This window comes from Rhinolophus ferrumequinum, chromosome 5, assembly GCF_004115265.2.
Source record: "Rhinolophus ferrumequinum isolate MPI-CBG mRhiFer1 chromosome 5, mRhiFer1_v1.p, whole genome shotgun sequence".
NCBI lineage: Eukaryota > Metazoa > Chordata > Mammalia > Chiroptera > Rhinolophidae > Rhinolophus > Rhinolophus ferrumequinum.
The window spans coordinates 73,196,646-73,223,901 of record NC_046288.1 but is presented as its reverse complement, the minus strand read 5'-3'; the positions used below and the strand labels follow the sequence as shown (position 1 = coordinate 73,223,901).

At 41.0% G+C, this 27,256-nt stretch overlaps 1 protein-coding gene across 1 annotated transcript in view; it reads left to right on the top strand.

The window, feature by feature from the left end:
- The window catches only part of LOC117021904 (cytosolic beta-glucosidase), a 108,878-nt gene extending 86,124 nt beyond the window's left edge, over window positions 1-22,754 (top strand). Inside the window, exon 5 of the mRNA XM_033105286.1 lies at window positions 20,933-22,754. Within this exon, the coding sequence (XP_032961177.1) occupies window positions 20,933-21,135 (203 nt within the window). The 3' untranslated portion in view covers window positions 21,136-22,754. The remainder of the gene's footprint in view (window positions 1-20,932) is intronic.
- The last annotated feature ends 4,502 nt before the right edge of the window (window positions 22,755-27,256 follow it).

Here is a 27,256-nt window from a genome sequence, read left to right as displayed (position 1 = left end):
TTTTACCACATTATGGAGTTATTATTTTCAATATTACCTTGAGAATTATAATTTAAATAATCAAGTACTCGAGGGGGATAGTAGATGAGGGTAAACTGGGTTAAATATATGGTAATGAAGGAGAACTGACTCTAAGTGTTGAACACACAATTTGATGTAGATAATGTATTACAGAATTTTACTCCTGAAACCTATGTAATTTTACTAACCATTGTCACCCCAATAAATTTTAATTAAAAAACAATAATCAAGTACTCAAAACTTACGAAAGTTACTGGGTTAATATTGTTCAATAACACCAAACCTATTTTTTTTATGTATACTGAAATATACTTAAAATGTTGTAGGCAGTAAAACTGTTTGATCAAGTTTGCACAATTTCAGTGACAATGACAATTAATTCAGGCAGAACTTCAGTTTGCTTTTTCAGAGTCATTTTACCTCTCGGGCTAATTGTCCTCCTCCAACTGCAGTGGAGTTAAGACCATGAAGGCTTTGGAATTCACCTACTTTACCTTTGTTATGAAGCCCACATAAAATAAACTACCTGTGGCTCATGAGTATAAGCTCTTGCCTTAGCTTATTTTATTACTATTGTGTTTCATGGGTCTGACTGTATGTATGTCAAACTTGACACCAAAGCATGAACAGAGATTAAACTGTTTGAAATCTTTCAATCTCAAAGAATTAAGTATTCATGAGTAGGAAAGCTAACTCACCAACATTCTCTCTGGGGAGTTTTCATCAGGAATGACAGAAGTTTACTCAAGAAATTTATTAATCAGCAAACAAATATCTATTGAGTGTTTGGATGTTATTGGGGTGCATGTCGGTACATGAAGACAGTCTTCAAGAAGCATAACATCAAATTGATGAGATAATTAATCCTACTATATATGAAAAATCACTTAGCAACATAGTAATACAAAATAATAAAGTACATATTAATTGCAACATGAAAGGTATTGAAGACATCACAGATGACCTGAGTACATTTATTTACTCAAACTTGGGAAAATTTAATCTCCCTTATCTGATGGTTTTTTATATCACATTCCTTGGAATAAGGTGGTTTGTGCCACATAAATAAGTTAGGGCAGTAAATCATACTAGCTAACATTTATTGAATGGTTCTTATGTGCTGGACATAGGTGTATTACCTGATTTGAGACCCCAAAATCCTATGAAATAGGTCCTACCATGTTCCCCGAAATAAAACCTAGCTGGACAATCAGCTCTAATGCATCTTTTGGAGCAAACATTAATATAAGACTCGATCTTATTTTACTACAATATAAGACCGGTTATAATATAATATAATATCACATAATATAATAATAATATAATTATAATATAATATATTATGCTCTTATATTAATTTTTGCTTCAAAAGACACATTAGAGCTGATTGTCCAGCTAGGTCTTATTGTCAAGGAAACATGGTATAATCCCCATTTCACAGGTGAGAAAACTGAGGCCAGAATAACTTGCTAAAGACCACATAGCTGGTAGGTACCAGAGCTAGGATTTGAATCTAGGCAGCCCAGGCTTAGAGTTTGTGTCTGTACCACTAGGCCATCCTGCCTTTTCTAGTATACCTGAAGCTGAGGTGCAGCACAGAAAGAATGTGGCCAGAGAGTGCTAGCTTCTCACTGCAAGTTTACTTGTACTGGGCTCCAATTAGTACACAGAAAGAGCTCATTTACGAAACGGGCTCTGAGTAATTGTCTAATGGGTTTTCGGGGAGTATTGTCCTCAGGAGGGCTGTTTCCACAGCCTGACGCATTGGACAGTCAGGTCAGGTTGTTTATCGCGCTCCAGGATAGTACAGCCCAGAACACTAATCCTGCTGGAGAATAGCTCCTTACCGAAAAGTCAAACTGTATCAACTGAGCCTGGCACTAGCTTTCAGAAGGCAACACTGGCAGCCCAGCAAGGAGGTCCTGGATATCCTGGCCTGTAAACTCGAAGCACTGGGGTGGTGGTGGGGGGAAATGGCGCTCGTCTTTCATAGGTGAGCTAAAACAATGAGGACCTGTGTCTGCATTTTTCCTTAGTCCACAGGCTCTGAAAGAAACGTAGTCTCTGGTAAGGAACACAGAGATGTGATTCTCTTTGCCATGGGACTAGACTCTCCCCACAGGGGAGCCTTTGCCCCAACTATACAGATTATCGCTGGCACTTCTTTGTGCCCTATTTTCTTCAGCTGTAAAACGAAGATGATAATGCCTTCTTTGTAGGGTTGTTGTGAGGATTAAATGAGTTGATAAATATGACGTTCTTAGAAGGACGCCTGGCCATTCGACACACATGAACTATCATCATTATTGTTTTGCTACTATGATATGTATTAGATTATGTAGTGGAAATGAAATGGGATTCAGAAAGGGTTCAGGGTCTGGTTCTTCCCCTCTACTACTTGTGGGAGCGCGAACAAGTCTCTTCCTCTCTCTGCTCAGTGCTCTCATGTGAGATGAGGGTAACACCAAACTCACAGGGTTGTTTAAAGGAATAATAAAATAATGTCTGTCAATTTCATTTGTAAAGCTTAAAGTCTCATGGTTGTTATCACTGTGAATTGTCCAAACCTGATGTTTCTATTGAATTCTCTTTCTTATTAAACCGGGCGACACAGCTAAAAAAAAAAAAAAAAAAGCCGCTGGTCATCATAAACACTTCCTCCCAATTAGTGGCCTGTAAGATTTGACTTTTCTTGGTATCTTTGGTATCTGGCCCCTCCTTCCTTTCTCATTGCACTTTCCTTAAATATAAGGCATTAGAAGCCTCCTAACTGGCCTTCTGGCCTACAGTCTCTGAGTCTCCTGGCAGAATGATGGTTCTAAGGCACAAATTCAATCTTCTCATCCCTCTCCTTAAAACTCCCTAGTGGTTTCTCATTGCCTTCAGCATAAAATTCCAATTTCGTAGCATGACAAGCAAGATCTCCCATGACATGGCTTTTTACACACTCTTTACGTACTTCCCCAGGGTCACTCTTGCCCTTTTGCCTTTATCGATGCCGGTGTCACACCAAATTAGATGTAGTTCCCGGAACATGTCCTTGTCTTTTTCTTGTGCTTTCTGGCCTTTTATTCCTCATTATCTTCTACCTGCCCTTCAAGATTATTTTAGCATCTCCTGCTCTAAAGAAGCCTTGTCTGACATTGTCTTTCCCTAATACCGTCACTGAGTTGGACTCTCCCTATGTGCCCCCATGCAACCCAGTGTTTGCCCTAATTACATCATATCATAACTACTGTTTTATGTGTCCCTCTTCCTTATAAGACAGGGGAACCCTTGAGGACTAGAACCTTGCCTGTTTCTGTATTCCCAGTAGCTTGGAACAAAAAAAAAAAAACAAGCAATGTTTATTGAATGAAAGAATGAATATTACTCCCATCCCATCCCATCCTTCATTCAGGAAAGTTGCTCCTGGAGGTACTCAATGAAAATCACATAATATTGTTGTCCTGCAAACAAGTGTCATCTCCAAGTTGCTAATCCTTTCCGCTCCACATGAGGCTGACAAAAGAAATCATACTTGAGATGCATTATCAAATGCCTGGTCTTAGGCATAAGACATAGTCTCCTGCATCTCATTTTTCTCATCTTGTAATATGGGGATAATAAGACTTTTTACCTTATAGGATTGTTGGAAAGAGTAAACGACATATGCATATAAAGCTCTTAAAACAGTGCTTTGTATCCAGTAAACACCCAGTAACTGTGAATTACTACTCTCCTATTAACTCCAAAGGGGAAGTAAATCCATCCCATCCTTCATTCAGGAAAGTTGCTCTTGGAGGTGGTCAATGAAAGATTGGGTAGGAGAGAGGTGGTCTGTAAGTTTTCTTCACTTCAGTGAAGTCGCTCATAAAAGAGCATATTGATTAACATCCAAACAAAGCCAATATCAAGAAAAGAATAGAGTTCAAAACCTTGCAGAATCCTGGCATAAGCCAAAGACAACAAAAATCTGTGGATCCCATTCTCTTTGTCAGATGTTTTTCTTTGCCCTGCAGTTCACAGTAAAAATACAAGATTTTCAACTCCCACACACATTCTCTACTCTTTCTCCCTTTCTGCTGATGCCTCTTAGGAATATTTGTGTCTTCTGAATGCTCAAAACCAGAAAAGATGAACTGAGGTATGAGAGACTATGATGTCAAATGAAAGGACGCACAGGTTGGACTTGACCCTGTCAGTTCATGTTCCGTGTCAGGCACTCATCCAGAATTCTTCTGGCACTTCATCTGCTGTGGCCACCCACAGAGCTGTGATCAACAGTCTTTCAAAGAATAAGTAAAATGGAGGGGGGAAATGGCAGTTCTTTACCGTCTAAGCAGGGGTGTGAACTCTCATGAAGATGAATCAGTAAAAGGGCACGACAGGGTTTTAGAAAGAATATGGAATTTGGAGATGGACACCTGGGTTTCAATCCTTTCTCTGGTACCTGTTCTCTTGAACACATTTGCTTTCTCTGAACCTCATTTTCTGTATCCGTAGAATGGACATAACGCCGTCAATCTTGAAGGGTTCTTGTGAACAACATAACTTTTTAGCAATCATTTAGAGCTCTTCCTTTTTCTGTGTACCCGGGCAGTACCATGTGCCATCTTTCAGTAACATCTCTACTGTTGTCCTTGAACATGAAAGGTCTTGAAAGATAATGCTCTGGCTTCATAGTTGTGAGCCGTTGTTGAGAGCCTGTTCGTTTCTCTAAAGACAGCTTAGAGATACTGTTGATTGTAAAGATCTTTCTCCCTGCCTTCCCTCCTCTCACCTTCTTTCCTTACCTTCCTCCTTCCTTCTCTCTCCCTCTTTGCCTGCTCTGTCCTTTATTCCCTTCCTTCTTACTTCCTCCCTTCCCTACTTTTGTGCCTTCACTTACTTGTCAAATAAATCCTCTGGTCGAAGAAGCTCATCTTCTTGCATGTTACTGACAGGGTCATCTGTACCTATAGCATACCACAGGTACTCTTTTTATATGTATGTAGGTCTACCATGTAATTTCATAGTCCAAATCTTTGTTTCATCTCCCATTATTGGTCCCACATTCTTCATTTTGGAGGCTGAGAATGATATAATCCTTCTATGATATAATCCAAAGGCTGTTTTGATGTGGGACTATGGGTTCAAAAGGAATACAACAGCATCTTAGCAGGCAAGACTCAGCCCCTCCATCCCTCTGCATAATGGTTAGGCTAGGCCATCTTATATAAAATCCACTTCTAAAATCCTAAGGTGGGCCCCTGTGCACTGTTTTGGGGTAGAGAAATGAAAGAGTTCCAAGTTTCATGTAGACTTTTAGTTTGGGAAGAACCTTGGAGAGATCCTAGTGCCAACAGACCTGTAAAATCACCCATCCTGTGCCTATCCTTGGATCATCTGAGCAATCTCAGACACACATGTTTGTATGTAATCTAATTAGAGGCAGAAACAGGAACAGAACTCACAGCCTCAAACTGAATCACCCTGTTCGTGGCCGTGGGAGACTCCATTACAGTTGACACATGGACAACCTTCCCACCCTGATATGGCTCACACCTTCTCTTACTTGACTAGCCAGTCAAATCCTATTTATCTTTCACATTTTGATTCAAATGTCTGTTGTTCTGGAAAGCTGTCCCTGGAGAGCCAAGTCACTCCCTCAGTGTTTCTTCATGTTCCCAAACAAGTTCTTTTTGGGTCTGTCTTCTCAGTGAGACAGTCAACTCCCAAAGCCAGAAACTACTTGCTATCTATCTTGGAATTACCATACCTAGTTGGGAGTCTGGCACCTAATAGCTGCTCAGTGGCTGTTTGTTGAGTGACTGATGAGCAAACTGTGGAGTCCCAGAACTCCCTTGTGAAGGGAAACTGTTCGTACCCTCTCCTCCCCCGCCATTGCTGGTGAGGAACGGCCAGCCTACATTCATGTCACATATTCTCCTGTCTTTGCAGGGCCGCATGATTGACCTGCTGCTTTTCTTTCTAGGCTGTCTGGAAGGTTCTATGTTCCCTAATGTTGGAGTCCCCAAAGTTTAGAAGGAGAGATATTTCATGGCCCTCACTCTGAGGTCTATGACGAATTTTATTTGGTGAATAAGTATTGATCGCAGCGTACAAAATACTGCAAACCTGTGTAATTAAAAAGAATGAGACCAGTCATTGGTGGGCAGTGCATGGCTAAGTGTAAGAGGAGACAAATTCTTCAAGGGCCTGCAATTTTATAATTGCACTTGCTTGGAAAGCTTATTAAAGCCTTGCAGGTGCAATGTTTCATCGCAGACTAGTGAACCTTTGAAAGATATGCATAATAAACAGAGTTTGAAATATGTTTTTATTCCAGGCCATATGGTCCTGTCTGGAGCTTTCCTGGATCTTTGGGTCAGTTCACTGTTGAAAGATGGGCTTGCAAGGACCTACCCCTCGGAGCAGCTGTCAGAGCCCTATCAGAACGAATCTGCTTTTGCACGATTATTTATTTTATGTGGCTCTCTGAAATGAACCCAGCCCTGCTCAGTAGCTGAAATGTGCTGAGCAAAGTCTCTTCCCTGAACAGCTTGTGGCCACATCGCCAAGCAGTGTCCTTCCTTGTCCTTAAAAAGCAGACTGGTGAGACTTGTACAAGAGGCCAGGACAGGCCGTCTGGGTGAGGTGGACCCACCTGGGCTTGAACTTAGTGCCAGCAATATGAAAACTTACACGGTAGCATTTTAAAGAGGTGTCATCGTTCTTTCTTCTCACCTCTCTATTACTCCCTTTCCTGTAACTCTCGACGCGATGCACTCGCCATGGCTGCTGTACACAAGCAGCCATGGTAAGGCTGTTTTTGTGGTGGTATTGCGGTGAGGATAACGCTAGCGTTTGCTTCTTCTCCCTCTGTCATTAACAAAAGGTGTCATTGACTCCTCTGAGAATGGCTTTTTAAGGAGCATTTAATGTAATTTATTCACCATTTATTGTGTATGCATAGGAATATCAGTAACTGACAAGAGACGTGATCTTGGAGTCAAGCGATCCCAGAAAAATATTCCAGCATACAAAATGAGCCGTGAGTTGATCAGATTGAAAGACGGTATCTTTCTCTTTATTTGGACAAGGTGAATTTGAAGTTGAATTTTGTCATCTTGGTCAAGGTATCTTGCTTTCTTGAGAACTACCTTTTCTCTATTCTTATATTGCTAACGTGATGTTCAGTATTCTTTATGTATTTGTAGTCATTCATTCATGTAAGCGATATTCATTAAACGCCTGTCCCTCAGCAGCCTCCGTGCTAATAAGCTTTGGGAATATAAGATCCACGTGCTCCCTGCCCTCGTGGAGCATAGAGTCTGGAATTCATGGCACACACTGAACCAATGGTTAATCCCATGTCTTACTCATGTCACAAGAAGGTAAAGGTGTTGTTTAGTGAATGTGCATCACAGGCAACCATGTGGGGTCTTTCCTCTTCCATTTGCCTACTTGACCTTGAGGGCAGGGTCTACATCAGATTTTTTCCTCCTTGCACGAGATTCAGTCTGCCTAAAACAATAACTCGTGTATAGTAGATACTCAATAAAGTATTTTGTGGATAAGAGAAATGAAAGAAGCTGAGAAGGAAGTATTTATATTGGTCCATGTATTCAGGATATGGTTTGACAAATTACCGTTCTCAAGCCTTAAATCAGTTTTAGAGCAAAACTGTGTAGTTTTCCTTTGCCCTCACATGCAGTTAGGCCATTTTTTATTCACCCGCGGTGCCTATTTTTTCACTTCCAGAACCATAGATCCTAGAACATAGCCTTTCGCCTGCGTATAGAAGTACATGACTCTGATATTGCCATCTGGGTCAGAAGCTACTTTATTTGAGGACTATTCTTAGGTGGCTGTAGTTGCTAGAGATAGGTTATTTTAGATACGAGTAGATCAATATTCGTATGGCCTAAAAAACCATAGTTATTCCAAAGTGTGTGCCTCAGGCCTAGGGATAAGGTCATATGACAGAATCTCCTCTGGGGGGGTCTACTGTGGTACCTAAGGGACTTCTGGGTCGAGGAGCCACCATTCAAGCTTAGTGCCATGTCCAAGAGTGTGGAGTGATATTGAACAATAGTACTGAGAGCTTCCAGAGTCCTCAAGAAGGGGGAAGCGCTCAAAAGAACTAGCCTAGAAATGCAGTGAAGCAGCAAATAAAGGGCTCATTGAGATATATCAAAAATCAGAGGGATAGTCTGGTAGCAGCAGATGAGACCGTAGTGGAGCTTTTGGGAAATGTCAGATAGTGGAAGGCCAGTGGAAAGTGACAGGGGTCCACAAATCTGAATGGGTGGAGAGTTGGAATAGCCAGGTCGGGACTGGAAGCAGAGGCTGGAAGATTCCCGTGGGGAAGGGACAGCCAGCACAGCCGTGGAGTCACATGGATTCCAGGGCTGGATGGGGACTTGGAGTCAATGTCCATTGACGTCTTAGCTGTCCATCTAATACCTAGATGGGAATCAAGAAAGGAATTTCAAAAACAGTAAGAAGCCCATTGTTACCTGGTGAATGGCAGGTGGAGCTCAGGAAGGAAAAGATGCAGGAAAGCTAGGCAGAGGCCTAATCACAAGGTTATGTAAGGATTTGAAATTTTGCGCTAAGTGAAACAGGGAACCATTGAGTGGGAGAGTTAAACAGGGGAATAAGGTAAGCTAATTGGTTTTTCAAAGATTGACACTTTCTGGCTACATTGTGTGCAAGAGTTGTGGCAGGGAGACCAATAAGAAAGCTGTTGTGTTAGTTTAGAGGGGGAATGGCAGAGCCAGCTACAGAGTGGCAGTGAAAGAATATGGAAAAATCAGAGGTGTAGTGTGGGAGCAGCATGACTTCTAGGTCTTTTTTGTGAAGAATTGGATGGATGGTGCCATTTATTGGGATTAGAAAAGCTAGAGTGGGGTCAGTTTTGAGGAATGGGTTGAAGATCAAGAGTTCTATTTTATACATTAAATTTTATTTTACAATTTTGAAATAAATGTTTAAATGTTAAATTTAATTTTTAAAATTTCACACTTAAAGGTCATGTTAAAATATTTAAGTAAAACCTGCCATTTCAAACCACTTTCAAGTGTACAATTCAGTGGCACTACACTAAGTACACTTACCTGTGCCATCACCTCCTTCCATGTCCAGAACATTTTTATTTCCCCAAGGTGAAACTTTGTACCCGTCAAACAATAACTGCCTGTTGCCTCCTGCCCTCCATTCCTGTTAATTACTATTCTGTTTTCTGTTTCTGTGGATTAGCCATTCGCGGTACCCCAAATAAGTGGAATCATACAATATGTGTCTTCTCTGTTTGACTTATTTCACTTACCATGTCTTCAAAGTTCATCCATGTTTTAGATTTATCAAATTTTTATTCTTTTTAAATACTGAATAATATTCCGTTGTAGGTATATACCACCTTTTGCTGTTCCATTCATCTAATGATGGACACGTGGGTTGTTGATATCTTTGGTCTATTGTGAATAATACTGCATTGCATACAAATATACGTGTAACATTTTAAATTTCGTTTAGACCCAAAAAGGAGAAGTCAGATGGGCAATTAATTATAGAATTTGTAGGTTAGGAAGATGCCAGAACTGAAGATATAGATTGTGGAGTCACCATAAGAGTATTTGTCCAGATGACCCAGATATTGCCACAGCTGAACCATTGCTCATGGAGATATACACACTAAAAAGACCAAGAAGGTAAAGTAAAACTTTATTATTAGTTGGGTCTCTGGCCCTCAGTTGTCTTCAGAAGTCTAGTGAGCTGTTTTTATTTTTGTTATTATTTTCCCAGGTTCGAGGCAGGCTAGAATTAGCCTAAAGCCCAAAGTTGAAACAGGCTGAAAAGGCCACAGCTTCCCCTGAATTCATCTTCGGAGCTCTGAACTATGTTTTTTATAGGATAAAAAGCCACATCACTAGACTGTGTCCTAGGACATGGAACGAGAGCAATAGAGAACAGGAGAGAGTGCATACACCACCCCTCGCCCCAGCCCCACCAAGCCTGCCTCAGCCCTGGCTCTAAGAAAGTCAAGAAGCTCTGGGCTTATTGTCAAAGGAAAAGAGAGACTTTGAACCAAGTGTGAGCATGGCTGAAGTGTGCTCCAAGGTGAGAGAATCCGTGCCATCTCACCACTGACTTCAAGAGTGCATGCATGACATGAGATCCTTACCCATACCATACAGGCTAGAACTTCATAATCTGATCCCTTCTAAAACTATCACCCCAGGGGAAAAACAAAACAAAACAAACAAAACAAAACTTGGTGAAATTATTGTCTTCTAAGTTGGGTGCTACTCTTTCATACTGGGGCCACGTTTATTGGTTTTGACCCTGAAATTTTCCTGAAGAGAAGCGGGGGTGGGGGTATTATGGAAGGGGTGGTGAAGTCTTTAGAATTTTCCCTGCACTACAATTCCCAGTTTTTGCCCTTAGGGGATTGATGTTGCAGATGCCTCCACCCACTTTACACTCTGCATATAGTCTGGCTCTGTGCTTCCCATGGTGGCTTTGACCCTTGGATATCATGCACGGTCCTAGATTTGCAATCTCTCTAGATTTGCAATCTTTCCATGTTATTCTGATATAAGTATCGTGAACTTTGGAGTCAGACAGCCGTAGGATTCATTTCCAAAGTCTCCTCTTTTAGTGTGTGACTTTGATCAAATTACAGCCACAGAAAGTCTTACCTATGCTGGTATCAGGTCAAGGACATAGGACACTTTTGACCCTCCTCTTTCATATCTCTTCCCAGCTTATCTTGAAATGACAGAATACCATAAGTCTTTCACAAAAGTCTTGTTTTCTTATTTGTAAATTCTGTTCAACAACCATGATTTCAATTACCATTTCTACATGATGACTCCAAAATTTCCATTTCCATTTCAGACTCTAGTTTGAGCACTTGATTTATTTATTCAACTACCGGTTTAGTACTTCATATAGAGGTCAAAAATGGCACCTAAAAGTCATCATAACTAATGTTTGATTTATTGTCTTCCCTGCCTCTCCTCCAAAACGTGTCAATGTCCAATATTTCTATCTCAAAGACTGATAATATTATCCATTAGATTGTGCTAACTTTGCTACCTTATCTCCTTTACCACTGACCTCCAGTGAATGGTTCAGTCCTGTTGATTTTATCTGAGTATCTGTTGAATCCATTTGATTCTGTCTTCACTTGCACCACCCTAGACCAAGCTCTTGTCATCTCCCTCATGATTTACTGCAGTCACTCCTACATGTTCTCTTGGATTTCATTCTTGCTACACTCAAATCTATTCTCCACAGAGGTCACAGTAATCTTCTAAAAATGCAAATTAGCTCAAGTCACTCTCATGCTTAAACTCCTTCAATGACTTTTCACTGCTGTTGGGATAAAGATCAAAATCCATAAAATTCTTATAAGGACCTGCATGTCTCAGCCCCTGCCTTGAGGCTCTCACCCCACACTTTTTTTTCCTCCAGCTTTTTCGAGATATAATTGACACCTAACATTGTGTAAGTCTAAGGTGTACAACGTGTTGATTTGATAGGCTTACATATACTATTAGGAAATAATCCCCACCATGGCCTTAGTTAGCACCCTCCATCACCTCCCATCATTACCATTTATTTTTTATGGTGAGAGCATTTAAGATCTAGTCTCTTAGTAACTCTCACATTTATAATTACATAAACGTTAACTATAATCACCGTACGTAAATCCCTAAAACATATGCACCTTATAACTGAAAGTTTGTACCCTTGGAGCAGTATCACCCCACACCCCACACCCTCCCACACTTGGTAATCACCATCCTACTCTCTGTTTCTACAAGTTCCTGAGAATTCTTTCTGATCCATTGAACTATCATCTTTAAGTTCCCTACGTGTGCTGTGAACTTTCTCATGTCTGATCTTCCACACATGCTCTGCTTGGAATCCTCTTGTTCCTCATCTAGCGAAAGAAACATCTGTCCTATTTTCTGGCTATCTAGTACCTGTTGAATATACCTGCTGCATTTGAGGAATGCCCAGACTTAAGAGTTTTGCCTACATAAGGTAAAGTATGACATTCCCTAGGTTTCTTTGGAGCAAGAGGACAAACACATGACCAAGTCTCTACCAGTCAGACTTATCCATGTGAGAATTTGGTTGGAAAGTGAACAGCTTGAAGAATGCAGAACCTATTGTGCTGGGGAGGATAGCGGCTGAGGCATCCAGCTTTTGAGAATCACAGTGGTTTTGATGTTTAGTTTCTGGTACAGAAGTAGCCGAGATGTTGGTGGCTTCTGCGGTGGCAGGAAAATTGGGTTTTGGCAGCAACATGAACTGTAGGACTTAGTGCGCCTTGCAGTTACGGCAGTTTCTGTCACCACCAGTTCCGTGATGTGCTTTTGAGCAAGGTTCCTGAAAGCTTCGTTGGAGCCTGGTTCTCCAGATTGATCCCTTTTCTGCTTCATCAGCCAAGGTCAATTTCTGTTACTTACAGCTGAAAAAGAACCCTGGCTGATAGCAGCAGAGAATTGCAATTAATCTTTGAGCTCTCAGCTCTATACACTCCAAGAAACTGCTCCATTCTCCCTGTTCTCCCACCCTTGCTAAGACAGATCTTCCACTATAGCCTGTTGTCAAGACTCAGTGTAATGTCATGGCACGGCATGCAGCCTCTGTTGTTAACCTGTCTGGGTTCCAACCTCGACTCTCCTGCCTCGATACATGAATTTTGCAGAGGCCACCTAACTTCTCTGTGCATCAATTCCTTATCTGTAAAATGGAGGCGAGGCTAATATCCATCTAACTCATAGGTTTACTGTAAAGATCAAGTGAATTAATGCACACATGAACCCCTTAAAGTGGTACCTACATGACAATAAATGTTAGCAAACATGCTGTTCTTTCTCACAGTTCTCACTTCTTTCCTTTCGTAATACCTTATGCAGATCGTCATTAAAGACTCTCCGCGTGGTAATTTGCTTAAGATATGTCTTCCACATAGGCTATTAAGCTCTATAAAAAGAGGGGCGGTTTCTTTTTCCCATCACTGTATTCCCTGTTCCTTGCACGATATGTATTTATTTGGTAGACATAGGGTGGGGGCTTGCGTAGCATCCCAGAAACCTTGACTGATGCCATCCCCACCTCCGACCGCACTGAGACAGGGGAGCGTCAGCAGCACTGGCTTTCTGGCAGCCTCACCCGAAGTTCCTTTCCTTTAGTGATTTATTTCTCGTGACCCACAACTGACCCATTCCCACAGAGCACAAACCCTGTCCCAGATGCCGCACTTTCTCTCGATGCCCTGATTTCTCTAGTTCTCAGCACTGAGGATTTTGTGCTGACTCTACACCCTCTGAAAGCTGTTGGAAACCAGAGGGGGGGAGGAGATAAAGCAGGGTTTACTCACTGCCCTCCCGGACTCTGAGAAAAATAACAACAATCATAAAACAACGGCAGTCGCAAGGGGTGTATGTTGAGTGTTTACTATAAACTAGGCATTGTTCACTGAGCTTTATAGGTAGTAATTTATTTAATGCCCATCACAATTCTCAGCAGAAGACACTAAGACCTCCATTTTACAGAAGGGGAAAGTAAGTCCCAGAGGAAAGTAAAGGAAGGGAGGGAGAGAGGGAGAGAGGGAGGGAGGGAGGAAAAAGGAAAGAAGTTTGTGTGGTGGGAGAGAACTTCACTTGCTGAGAACTTTGGTTCCCATAAGAACTTTTCTCCTGCAGCATAAGTACTGTAAAAGTAATATTAATGGAGGAATTATAGAAGATGACACTGAATATGTACTATCCTCAGATCAGCTGTATAATTTAGATATTTTTTACATGATCCTTTTCAAATGTTTGCTATTTGCAGCTTCTTTTCCCCAAAGTCTAATGTAACTAGTAGGAACAATACAGATAATTAAGAAATCTGTACAATTATTTCTGGTTAATTGGCATTTTCCTATAAAATATTTAAAAATCAGCCCTCGGGTTTCAAAGACAGTCTTTTCCGAAAGTCATAGTTTTCGCTCCTAGGAGTGCCCATGTGCAGGTGGGGCCTTCTGCCCTGGGATTATTTGGGCGTTTTCACAGATGCTGTCCAGCCACTGGTGTTCACCTGGAGATGGGAAGGGGCTTATTGTGCATTTTCTATGTTTAGATCTTCCTGATGTTTTATTTTATTTTTCTCCAAAGAAAGGGGGAAACAGCCGGTGTGCCAGTTCTTTTGCAAGAACTGTTATTCAGCTAAAGCTGTCCTCCAGCTCTGGTACATTTTAACCAATTTCAGAGAAACACATTTTTAAAGTTAGTGTGGGGGGCAATTGCCAGGAAATCTGCTTCCAACTGTGTCCCGGGAAGGCTTTCTCTCTTCAGCTTTGACAGACCTTGAAAGAGATTCTCACAAGCCCTCAGCAAAATCAGGTGGGTGGTTTGGGACTCGGAATCTAGTTGGCAACCACTCTGCAAGAGTGTGGGGCATTTGTTTCCTGTGGCTGCCTTTAACAAATTACCATAAACTCTGTGGTTTAAAACAACAGAAATGTATTTTCTCCGAGTTCTGGAAGCCAGAATTCTGAAACTGAAGTGTCAGTAGGATTGGTTCCTTCTGCAGACGGAGGGAGAGTCTATTCCTTGCCTCTCTCCTAGCTTCTGGTGGCTGCCTCGGTGTTCCTTGACCTGTAGACATTCCTCCAATCTCTGTCTCTGTCTTCACATCACTTTCTTCCTTGTATGTCTTTTCCCCTTCTCGTTTCTTATAAGGACACTTGTCATTGCATTTAGGACTCCCCATTACCTAGGAGGATCTTATCTTGAGATCCTTGACTTAATTATATTTGCAAAGGCCCTTTTTCCAAATAAGGTCATATTCACAGGTTTGGGATGGGCAAATTTTTTGTGTGATTGACCAATCCACCCATTACACATGGTGAATTGAGAGGATTTCTCTTGATTCACTGGCATAAGTCTTGACTTTGACTAAGTGGTGGGATGAGAAGGCATTTTGACACTCCTGAGCATCCAGAGTCTCTACCTCTGTCTCTCTGTAACCATCCACTTCTGAAAGTTGGGGGTGACCTGGCTGGCATATAGCTGTGTCTCTGCACAGAGCTCCTCTAGCTATGACTCTCAGGGAGAGGGACAAAGGAAGACTCTCCAACATGGATAAGCCTGAACAGGTATACCTCTGGGGTTGGAAGCTGTTCAAAAAATTGTAGTGGACTATCATAGCTTATTCTAGGCTTACGATTCTCAACCTCGATTAAGTATAAACATCATTCAGGGAGTTTTTGCTAGGGCTGCTATACCAAAGTGCCACAGACTAGGTGGCTTAAACAACTGAAATGTATTTTCTCGTAGTTTTGGAATCTGGAAGTCCAAGATCAAGGTATCAGCAGGTTTGATGTCTTCTGAGGTCTCTCGTTTTGGCTTTCGGAGAACCGCCTTCTTGCTTTGTCCTCACTGGTCTTTCCCCTGCGCACATGCACCCTTGGTGTGTCTCTCTTTTTTATAAGGACACCAGTTACATTGGATTAGGACCTCATTTTAATTTAATCACCTCTGTACAGACTTTAGGTCCAAATAAACTCATATGCTGAGGTACTAGAGTTCGGGGCTTCAAAATATGAATTTAACCCGTGCATGACACAACCCAAACGATTCTGATTGCAGTAAGTCTGGGCTGGGGCCAAGGAACAGTTAAAGCTGTGCTCCAGGTCATGGCAAGTGGTTCAGGTGGTCAGAGTCAACACTTTGAGATGTTTTGACATGGCTTTGACTCCATGTCTTTACATCATCCTGATCCGTCCATACACCGTATTTTCAACAATTAATTAATGCAAATAGAAGATACTCTGTGGCCTTTTGCAGTTAGTCTCCACGACCTCTCCTGAACTGATGTGCCTTTGTCTCAGATCTGTTTCCATTCTATTTCAATGACTTGGAATCTGAGATTACTTTGCATCCTGTCCTTTGGGCTTGTTATGATACTGACTTAGCCACATACTACTGAAGGATTTTGACTCACACTCACTCTACTAGTTGTTTCCACATCTGGGAGAGGGTTTGCTGCTCAGGAACAAATCCCCAGGATGCACCTGCTCCACTAACATCACGCAGGTTTGAGAGCTTGCACACCTGAAACCCAGTGCTTTAGGGGGTCTCAGGACTGCTCCTCAGGACTCAAAGAGGCAGGATGCCAGGCCATGACTTAGAGATGTCACATGTCACTCTAGAGAAAAGAAGGGAATCTGCCAACTAATTTAAAGAGCTCTGCCTTCAGATTTATATACTCGTAGTCTGTTTATACCTGTCCCTTCCTCCTTAAACTCACCTTTCTCAGACAAATGTTGTACTTGTGACTCCTTCTCCCCTTTTACACAGTCTGAAATTTTCATTTGAAGCTCATTTCTACTTTATCAAAATGTTTGGGCTGGGGACATAGGGCTCACCAAAGTGTATTTTTACCTTGGATTCTCCATTCTCCTAAGGGGTGGCAAGAGAGGAAAGCAACAGAAACCCGTCATGGGCCAAGTATTGTTCTGGGTCTATTGAATCGAATCCTTACAACAGCCCTGGGAGTAGGTATAAGTGTCTTCACGGTGCTCATGAGAAATGCGAGTCCCCTTTCAGATCTATGACTACTGCCCTGGGGTTCAAATCCAAGCCTGTAGGCAGTTTTCTTCCAACTCTGCCCCGTCACTTCTTACAGGTTCCCGAAACTTGAAGATATTTTATTTGTCTCTAACATGGTTATTTTATAGTCTGACAATTCTAATAACTGAGATCTTTGTGGGTCTGTTTCTATTGTCTGTTGATTCTGGTGATTTTTTGTTTGTTTGTTTTAGTTATCGTTTTTCCATATCTGTCTTGTTATATCTCATTAAATGCTGATCGTTACACTTAAAAAATTTGTAGTAATAATTGGAGGTTTGGAATATAGGTATCTCCCTTCAGAAAGAAATTGAATGTGCATCTTTCAGGCATGTGGGGTGTTTCCAATCTGGGGTCACCTCAGTCCAAAATCCAGACTTGATGGTTTCTGAACCACCAAGTGATTCAAAACTTTGAATGACTGGTTTGCTTCTGGCTCACCCTGTTACGTCTTTGGTGCTCTTAGTTTTCTGTGTGTGGGGTCTCATACTAGATTTCCCACCTGGTTTGGCTCTGTACCTTGACACCTATCCTTACCCCAGAAAATAGAAGTAGGTTCGGATTTCCTAAGATTGGGAAAATTCCATCAGGCAAAGATAATTGCTATGTCTACCAATCTCGGTGTCCACTTGTTGCTTTGGCCTGGTATCTCCCTACTAAATTGTCTGCTTTCCATCGTTTTTGAAGATTTGTGCTTTACGTTTTACCCAGCACATTTACTTGTTTTCATTAGCTGCTCAAATAATGCAGCCTGCTGTTACCTGAACACAGATATGTAGAGGCTGTAGTTTTTTCTTCTTCCTCATTCCTGGAGCTTTATCTCTCTCATTTCTCTTCTGTGAGGTCTGCTGCCTTTTGAACTTCTCCACTGGTTCCTGTCATGGCAGCTTAGGTCTGTGGCTTAGTGGTTTGTTTGGTCGGCTGATAGCTGTGCCACATTGGTGGATGTCTTATATAAGTCCCAGGCAATCTTGAAAACAAGGCTATCTCTGTTTGTAACCTGGGGGATATAAATCCGATTGAGGCTCCATGCCCACTTTCTAGCCTTTTGTAATGTGACAAACACAAGCATAATCATGACACTTTCTAAGCCAGTGACCCGGGGAGATTCTGCCCAGTAGTATGAAACAGTGAGCTTCTAAAATAGGTGTGTGTGTGTGTGTGTGTGTGTGTGTGTGTGTGTGTGTGTGTAGTAAAGAATTTGGTTTTTCCAAAGTGTAGATTGGCCTTTGCTCTCAGCTTCTGGGAAGAAATCTATGTCATACCTGACAGAATGTCCTTTTTAGGGTGGGTGCTGGTCTTGCCAGACAGACCACTCATGTGATTCAGGGTGGGGGCTTTGGGTCACACAGTGTCACTTGACCTGGAGACTGAGCTCGTCCATGTGGGCATTCAGTAATTAATCATGCCAATGTAATGAAACCCCTGGACAAACCTCTGGAAAAGCTTTGGACATGCAAGTTCAGGTGAGCTTGCCTGGGTAGCAATACTCAGTGTACTGTCACATGTCCATACCAGGAGGGTAACTTGTTCTGATCCTAAGGGAGAGGACAATGGAAGCTTCATGTTCAGAACCCATCAGACTCTGCCCAGTGTGTTTCTTCCTCTGGCTGATGTTAATCGGTATCCACATCTGGGATAAACCATAACTGTGGGAATAACTGGTTTCAGTGAATTCTGTGGGTTTTTCTAGCAAATTATCGAAACTGTAGGTGGTTTGGGGAACCCCTTAAACTTGCAGTTGGTGTCACAAAGGAGGGCAGTCTAGTGGAAGACTGTACCCTCAACCTTTTCAATTTGGCTAGCACTGGGCAGTAAATATATGTATGTACACACGTGTGTGTGTGTGTGTGTGAGTGTAATTGTGTAATACAACTCTGGCATGGGGGTTCTTATAATTACAATAGGCATTAGCAAGGCTTAGATACTTTTCCTTTGCGTCTATATGTTCAACATGCTCATTGTAAGACCCTTCCCACTGGCCTTTTAGTCCAAAACCAACTGACTCTACGACGGGCGTCATTTTGATCCTAGTGTGCTTTGTACCTTTCCACAGTTCCTCCAGTCAGTCTATGTTTCCTTTGCCTCCACCTCTGGTTAAAGAAAGAAAGTGAACCCACAGAAATGTTTTTTCCCTACTAAGAGTGGGGACCTCATAAATCATGGTGACAAGAAATGCGATGGCGGTCTCTTTCCGCTCTTGAGGAGTTTGGAAGAAGAGAGGCGTGCAGGTTTCAGCAGGGTTTTGTAATTTTTCCCAATGGTAGCACAGTGTGAAGGACTCCAGCCGACTAGCTCCTCGGCCCTGAGTAGGTAATTCTCTCCTTGAGTGTTCCTGCAATGAAAATGCAGAGACACCCACCAGTGTCACTCGGGCAGTGTAGTGCCTGCTGTGGGATCCCTGGCAGTCAACAATGAAGTCGTCCAGATTTCCTTTTCGTCCCCTTCCAAGCAGTTAGGGCCTCGTGTCCATCCCCTGATTCAGCACATGGATCAGTCCTTCTGTATGTGATCCATGAGACTGCGCCTGTGTTCAGAAACTGTGTTTATCCCTGGCTGGGTGGCAGTAGTTCTGTGAAGGAGAAAGAAAATACACAGATACTCACACGTCCCCACGTTGAATGACAAAGCAGTCAGAGGACGTGGTTGTTTTCTGCCCTGATATTTGCCTTGGTTGTTTTCATTTGTAGAGATATACCGTCCAGAACTTAAGTGAGTTTTTTAAAAAGAATTGTTTAGAAAAACAAACTGGTGTTTTGTAGATTGTGGTTGACAGAGGAGGAGACACACACGCAATGTGGACAAGTGAGGGAAGGAGGAATGTCTAGTAAGTGTTTTGATTCCTGAAAAACCTGATGTACTTGCCTGTTATATTTCATTTTCCAACAATACTTCATTTAAAAAGAGCCAATCCAGTTTGGCTTAATTCCTGCCCTGAGGCCATTCATAAGACATATAAGCAGAGCACTTTGCATGCCTCCATGCACAAAGGTAGAGGGCTTATGCATCAGTTAACCTGCCAGGCCAGGAACCTTTTGTCTACAGAATATCCACAGTGGGGAAAAAAAAAAAAAAAAAAAAATTCCAAGGAGATTTGGAGACCAACACATGTGGAGTAGTATATGGGAGTAGTGCTTCTAAGAGCCCTAAAAAATACAGATTTACACCAAAGGAAAACTTAGGGCAGGTTTTGCTTTGCTGAAGCCAGAAGACTCGCTTTGGTTGAAAGCAACACCCAGCACAATTAAAACTTGATTTGTTATATGAATGTTCTTTTTCCCCCACCTTATTTTAGAGTATGTCTATCTTATAAAGTAAACCTGCCTTTTAAATTTGGTTTTTGCCTTGAGAAATGGATATGAGTGCATCCTATAGATAGGGCTTACTTAGTCTTGTTGTAAAAAAGGAAATGCTCACTGCATAGATATACACAGCCTCAGAGTTTTGCCAAACTTAAAATACTAGTAAAAAAAAACAATCTCAATTCCCTGACTAAAGTGATGGAAATCAGTGTAAAACTGCTTAGAGAATTCTCCACGTTTTGGCATCTTAATATGGATGGACTTTGGGGCATCCACAAATAAAATTACGTAGAATATTGTGTGTGTGCGTATGTGCATCTGGGGGGCAGATGGTCCATTGCCTTGGCGCCTAGAGGGCTTAGGCAGCATCTGAGTGGCGCTGTGGGTGAACGATGCCGTAGCATCGTTATGCTGACTCTGTCTAAGTTTGGGCCCAGCCAGCGCTGTGTACTGACCCTTCTCATTCTGGAGGTTCTATTTCCAGAATTATACAACATGTCTCAATTCGGTCAGGGGAACACAAGGGACGTGCTGGGGCTTCCTTAGCCATGTTATTGTCACCTGTTTACCAGTAGGCTTTCTAGATTATCCGGAAGTTGTACTTAGAAGCTGGGCCGTGTCTTTACTGAATATGATTCTAGGGACTAGGGAGAATGTGTGTGTGTGTGTGTATGTGTGTGTGTGTGTGTGTGTGTGTGTGTCTGAAAAGCAATAGATATTGAAAAGATGTGTATTGAGTAAATGAATGAATAAATAAAACTGATGTCAAAATGAACTAACCAAGTAATTACAATAGTATGTCATTTAATGTCTTCAATGAAGCCCCTGCTTGATTAAAAGAGAAAATTGGGAAAGGGGATTGAGAGTTCTTTTTCCCTGTTCCCACTGGGATCCCCTGCAGGAGAAAGATACCCGCACTGGTCATCAATGATTTTTGCCTGTGCTTTCATAAAACCTTCCCAGAAACGGTAATGTTTCCTTTCCTTTTTTTCTTTTTTTAAATTTCAGCTATCCAGCTTGATAAAGTCAATCTTAAATTATATTGTGTGTGGTCTCTTCTGGATAACTTTGAGTGGAACCAGGGGTACAGTATTCGGTTTGGTCTCTTCCACGTTGATTTTGACAATCCGGCAAGACCCCGAGTCCCTTACACGTCAGCCAAAGAGTATGCGAAGATCATCCGAAACAATGGCCTGGAAGAACATCTGTAAGAAGGATGGCTGGACAATATCACTGGGAGACGAGGCCTCGGCTTTTGGAAAGGAAATCTGCTTTGGTGATTCCCCAGACAATTTTAAGTTGCCTTTGTGATCAACAGGTCCTGCCTTGTGATCCGTGATTGTGAAGTATGAATAGGTAATGCATGAGGATGGATTTAATGATGGCTTTTACTGTATTTGCATTCGGATCAATGAGGCTTTAAAAAAAATAGAACAGTAAACCACTGAAATTGATTTTTATATTAAGAAATCAGATAGACTTAGAAACTTCAATTTAAATCCTTAAAATTTTTCTAGAAAAAAAATAATGCAAAATTTATAAACAGTATGTTCATGATTTGCATCTTTAACAGCAGACCACTTATAAGAAGACTTGTTTAAGAGCTTATGTTTTTCTCTTTTTTCTGGTTACATAAGATATGGTTTGCTATTAGATCCATTGTCATGTGGTCCATAATTTTTCTACTATTTAATCTAATGTAAAAATATCAAAATTAAATGTTAGTCACATTATATAGTTATGCATTCCATTCACCAAAGGGGTTAATAGATAACCTGTTTAATAAAATGGATTTGTTGATGTATTTGGCACATATTTTATCTATGCATGAGCAAGTACGTCTTTCTCTTGCCTGATGAACTTTCAAAAAATAATAAATGAATACAACAAATTAGACCGTAAATGGCAGAAACAGTATTTGAGTGTTGATGTTTATGAGAAACTGGATTCCTACTCCACAGTGACATCAATTGAAAAGCAAAATAACAAGCAAGGGCATGGTCTCTACTTTGGGGTATTTTAAAAAATGTAAGATGCATAAAGAACATTGATGAACACATGAAATGCATACATCAATTGATTGTCCCACATGAGTGTAAGCAAAGCGGGGGTGGGGTTCATTACACTGGTAGCTGAAATGTCTTGAGATGCATACAGGGTTGAGTGGAGTTGGACATTTTACTGAGCTTCCTTAGTAATAGACGTAGGGCTCTCTCTAGACTTCATATCTCCACTCCAGCAAACCTCTCACATATGTGGAATCGGGACCCTCACATCCATATTTAAGTAGTATCTACTAAATACTCGTTTGTGTATCAGGCTTGAAGCTAAGAGGTACATATTATCACCCCCCTTTTGCAGACTGAGAAATTGAGGTCACCCTGATGTACATCTTCCTGAAGTCACATTAGTTCATGTTTCCTGGACCCAACACTTCTTTGGCATCAGCTCTGTTCTCTGTCCAGCGCACCCATGGGTTGGGTGCCATGGAAGCCTTCTCTGCATTTTTTGAATAGAGGAAAACCGAAGCAGAGGTGTGGAGTTAAACCTTATGCAGGAGGAAGTGGGGAAGGTGGTTTTCTGTATCCTCAGTCTGCTTGCTTGAAGAAACTGCACATAGTTTGCCATTCTCATAAGGCTTTTGGCCCTCAGCAGATGCTATTGTCATTTTTTTTAAAACTGTGGTCAATTTCTGGATCATTTTCATGTTCATATTCAGGGAATTATTTACAGCAAAGAACACTTGCGGTAACTTTGGACAGAATGAGAAAGAAATGGCTATAGTAGTTCAATAAATGTGGATGCACAGGGGGAAATTATATGGAGATTAAAATGGTCTACACAGGAAATTCTATTTCATCTTTGCTACTGGTTTGTTATTTTTATTGTTCAATGAGACATTATCTCACAATTTGTGTTCATTTAAAGAGCACATTTCCAAATCTTATTTCATTCCTCTCCTATCCAGCCTGTCTTTTTCATTTTTACCATGTATCTTATTTACAATTTATGTGCCCTCTTATATTATCTTGCAAGACAACCGAGTTTTCCTTTTAATTAGGATGTTGTTTTGACTATTACTTACCCTATAGGGCATATTTACAAGTTTTACAACAATACTGTATTTTGGTTACCAAAACCAGAAAAATCAGTATTTGTGCTTGTAAATAAAAGGATTTGTCACGTTGGGTCTACCAGGTGACATAAGCATTATAGCTGCAGCTCCCAAGCTTCCCTCCAGTGTGGTGGCCTTCAGATCTCCACTGGGTTCTAAAGGTCAGTTCTCCATCCCAGAGATGGATCAAGCCAAGGGGGCTTCCCTAATTAGTCCAGTAAATTAGAATTGCCATGAGGTTAAGGTAAAGAAAGAAAGAAAGAAAAAGATCCACCAACCAAAAACCTAACAGCCTCTGTAGTATTGTAATTAATGTTATTTTTAATTGCTTGTATTAACATTTGAAAACGAGATTGATTGGCTTTTGCCTGTCAAGGAAACAGAACTTGGATTCCTTAAATGGAAAAACAGGAGTTGTTAATTATACTTAAAAATCCATAGATGCTGTACTTAGATGTCTTGAAGGTCATCTGAGGCTTGTAAAACACATGTTTTATGTCTGTTTTATCTAAGGAGAAACTTGAAAATCACAATGATGGATTGGATCTCCTTGTATTGCTTTCTCTCTATGTCCCTTCTTTGCTTTTTTCTTTCTTCTTTTTTTTTTTTAATGGAACATAAACACATGTTATTGACATCCTGGGGAGCGCTTAAATTATTGTTTTTTGATAGTTTTTATTTCAGGGCAAGTCATTTCTGAATTGCTAAAAAAACATGCAGAAATAACAGTAGCCTGTTTTCATTTTGATGCGTAGGGCTTTAGTTTTATAACTCCTGCGAACGCCACCAGAAAATGTCCACCTAAGCCCTTTATTGAATGAGAAGGTATGAGTTCTCATTAAGAAACCCATAAACTAAAAAGCTGGCAACCTTGGTATTTGGCAGTGGAGTGCCAGTCAGGCTTTTGTGCTCTGGGAATTTGTGTTCGGGCTGTACCTTTTAATTATTTTTATGAACGAGGGAATAATGAATACATTTGTAATATATTGAAAAAATTCCCCAACACTGACTGACCAAAAAGTAGATTTATACGATAATCCTTAAACACCAATTCTATTGCTCAGTGCTAGGCAGAAAGAAACTAGAATACTGAGCTTCATTACTGAGAGAACAGAATAAATCAAAGCTGATGGAATTAATACTGTTTAATTACTAGCAATACACCTTCCCTGGAGAATGCATATTCATCACTGATCACAGTATTTCAGGCTACAGTTGTCCTGGGAGGGATATAGTACTGAGCACAAAGCATGATGAGCCTTAAAGAATGAAATTAGAAGAAAGTTTGACATAGAGACTCTTTACGGTGTCCTTTAGAATTATCGCAGCATGAAAGAGAATAAACCGTATTAACTTGGCAGTAGGGGCGGAAGGGACATGTGGTAGAAGCGCTGGGCTAGGGTCCTGGGGAAAAGGAATTCCCAATGGTGACAGTGACTGAGTGTTTCTTGTAGAGAGTAGACAAGGCCTGTTGTCCCAGGTTTTTCCAGTGCTCACAGTGTCACGTGACGTGTGACTGGCTTATATGACCTTGTCTGATGGGCTATCAGTATCCGGTAAAAGGCAAATATAGTGTGATTAGTAAGCATTCAGGTTCTGGAGCCAATTCATCTGGATTTAGATCTTGGCTCTGACATTTAACAGCCAAGTGACATTAAGCAACTTACTGAACTTCCCTGTGCCTCAGTTTTCCTATCTGTATAACGGGCTCCTCAAAAGACTATTGTAAGAGTTAAATACTCCTAAGCTGCTAGTTGTGCCATGCTTAGAACAGTTCCGGGAACATGGTAAGGGCACAATTAGTATGAGCCATTATTTTTAACTCTCAGACTTGTGCACGTTGATCCACCAGCAAATCGTCAATTACTGTTGAGATTTTTCTGGCCTGGTACTGTCTCCATTTCCTCCAGAGGTGTCTGCTCTGGTTACTTGTGATTCACTGTCGCTCTAATAGTCTGTCTCTCTAATTTTTGTGGCAGTGGTTTTCCCTGCGACCTCAATTCTCTGACGGATCTGAGTAAAGCTGTCAATTTTTAATACGTGTGGCTTTTTCTTGTGAAGAGAGCAGTGATTTCCAAACTCCTTACATGTTGTACTAGAAATGGGAAGTCGCCATCTTTTTGTTGTTGTTGTTATAATCAGAATTGAAGGTTTCAACAGCCTAATCAGTACATATTTATTAAACTAAACTGTGCAATGCATTACAGAGATGTTATACTACAGACAAGACATTTCTCCAAAGAAGTTCATGGTCTGGTTGGGGAACTAGGATAGACACATGAAATGATAACAAGCCATGCCAGGTGAATTTTCTAGAGGGTAAAAGGAGGGAGCGCTCTCTGCTAGCTGAGGTGGGCAGATACAACATCATGGGCAAGGGGAAATCATATGACATAAAAATAATATAAAGAATACTAAGATAATATAAATAAGTAAAAATCTGGAAGTGGAAAGCATAGGCCTGTTGGAGGTGGGGTCCAGTGCCCAGGCCAGTGCACCTTAGTGGGAAGAATGGGCAGGTTGGGACTAGAATGAGGAGACTCTGATAGTCTTCAAACACCTTTGGCTTTTCTTGTAGAGCAAGGCTGAAGATTTCTGAGCAGGATGGTGATGCCTCAAAAGCAACATGTTGAAAGATGGCGAAGAAAGTGGGCTGTAGGCACCAGATGGAAGCCTTCTTGTAGCAGAATGCGTATAGTTGATGTGTTAAGGGCCCTATTTAAGGTGGAAAGTGCATCAATGAAAAGTTAATGTACAATTAATGTGTCAGCATTGCACAGGAACCTAAATGATCTCTGGATCGGATCCTGGAACAGGAATAAAAGGACGTTAGTGGTTAGTGGAAAAACTAGGGACTACAAATAAAGTCTTTAGTTTAATTAATAGTGCTTTACCAATGTTAACTTCTTAGGGGGTTTCTTTTGACATTCAATATTATTGTATATTAATTTCAGGTGTACAACATAGTGGTTAGACATTTATATAATTTCAGTAATGATCCTCCTGACTAGTCTAGTACCCACCTGACACTAAACATAGTTATTACCATATTATTGACTATATTCCCTGTGCTTTACTTTACATCCCCATGACTATTTTGTAACTACCAATTTGTACTTCTTAATCCCTTCACCTTTTTCACTATGCTCCCCAACCCCACTCCCATCTATCACCCCAATAAATCTAGTACCCATCTGACACCGTACATAGTTACTACAATATTATTGACTATATTCCTTACGTTATACTTTACAGCCTCATAACTACTGGGTAATAACCAATTTGTACTTCTAAATTCCTTCCCCTTTTTTCACCTACACCCTCAAAGCCCCCTCCTATTTGGCAACCATTAAAATTTTCTCTGTGTCTATGCATTTGTTTGTTTTGTTTGTTTATTTTGTTCTTTAGATTCCACATGTAAGCAAAATCACATTGCATCTGTCTTTCTCTGTCTGACATACTCCACTCAGCATAGTACCCTGAGTGGAGTACCCATAGTACTCAAGGTCCATCCATGCCACCGCAGATGGCAAGAACCCATTCCCTTCCATGACTGAGTAATATTCTATTGTATACGTGTACCACCTCCTCTTTATGCATTCATCCATCAATGGACACACAGGCTGCCTCCACATCTTGGCCACTGAAAACAGTGCTGCAATGAATATATGGATACACAACATCTCCTCAAAGTAGCATTTTGGGTTTCTTCAGATAAATACCCAGAAGTAAGATTACTGGGTGCTTCTTTGTCTCTTGTTATATAGTCTTTGTTTCAAAATCTATTTTGTCTTGTATAAGTATTACTGCCCCAGCTTTTTTTTTCATTTCCATTTTCATTAAATATATTTTCCCCATCCCTTGACTTTCAGTGTGTGTGTGTGTGTGTGTGTGTGTGTGTGTGTGTGTGTGTGTCTTTCGATCTGAAGTGGGTCTATTGTAGGCTGCATATGTAAGGGTCTTGTTTTCTTATCCATTTAACCACCTTTTTTTTTTTTTCCCAGTTCTCTGGTCACTAAACCATTTTTAAAAATTAGTTTCACGTTGTACAAAACAATACAATACTCAGACATTTCACCCCTCACAAAGTGATAACCCCCCTCCCCAATCTATTGTCCCTCTGATATCGTATGACAATTCCATTGACTCTATTCCCTATGACTGTATCCCATTGACTCCGTACCCTATGACTATATATATTAAATTACAGTTGACAT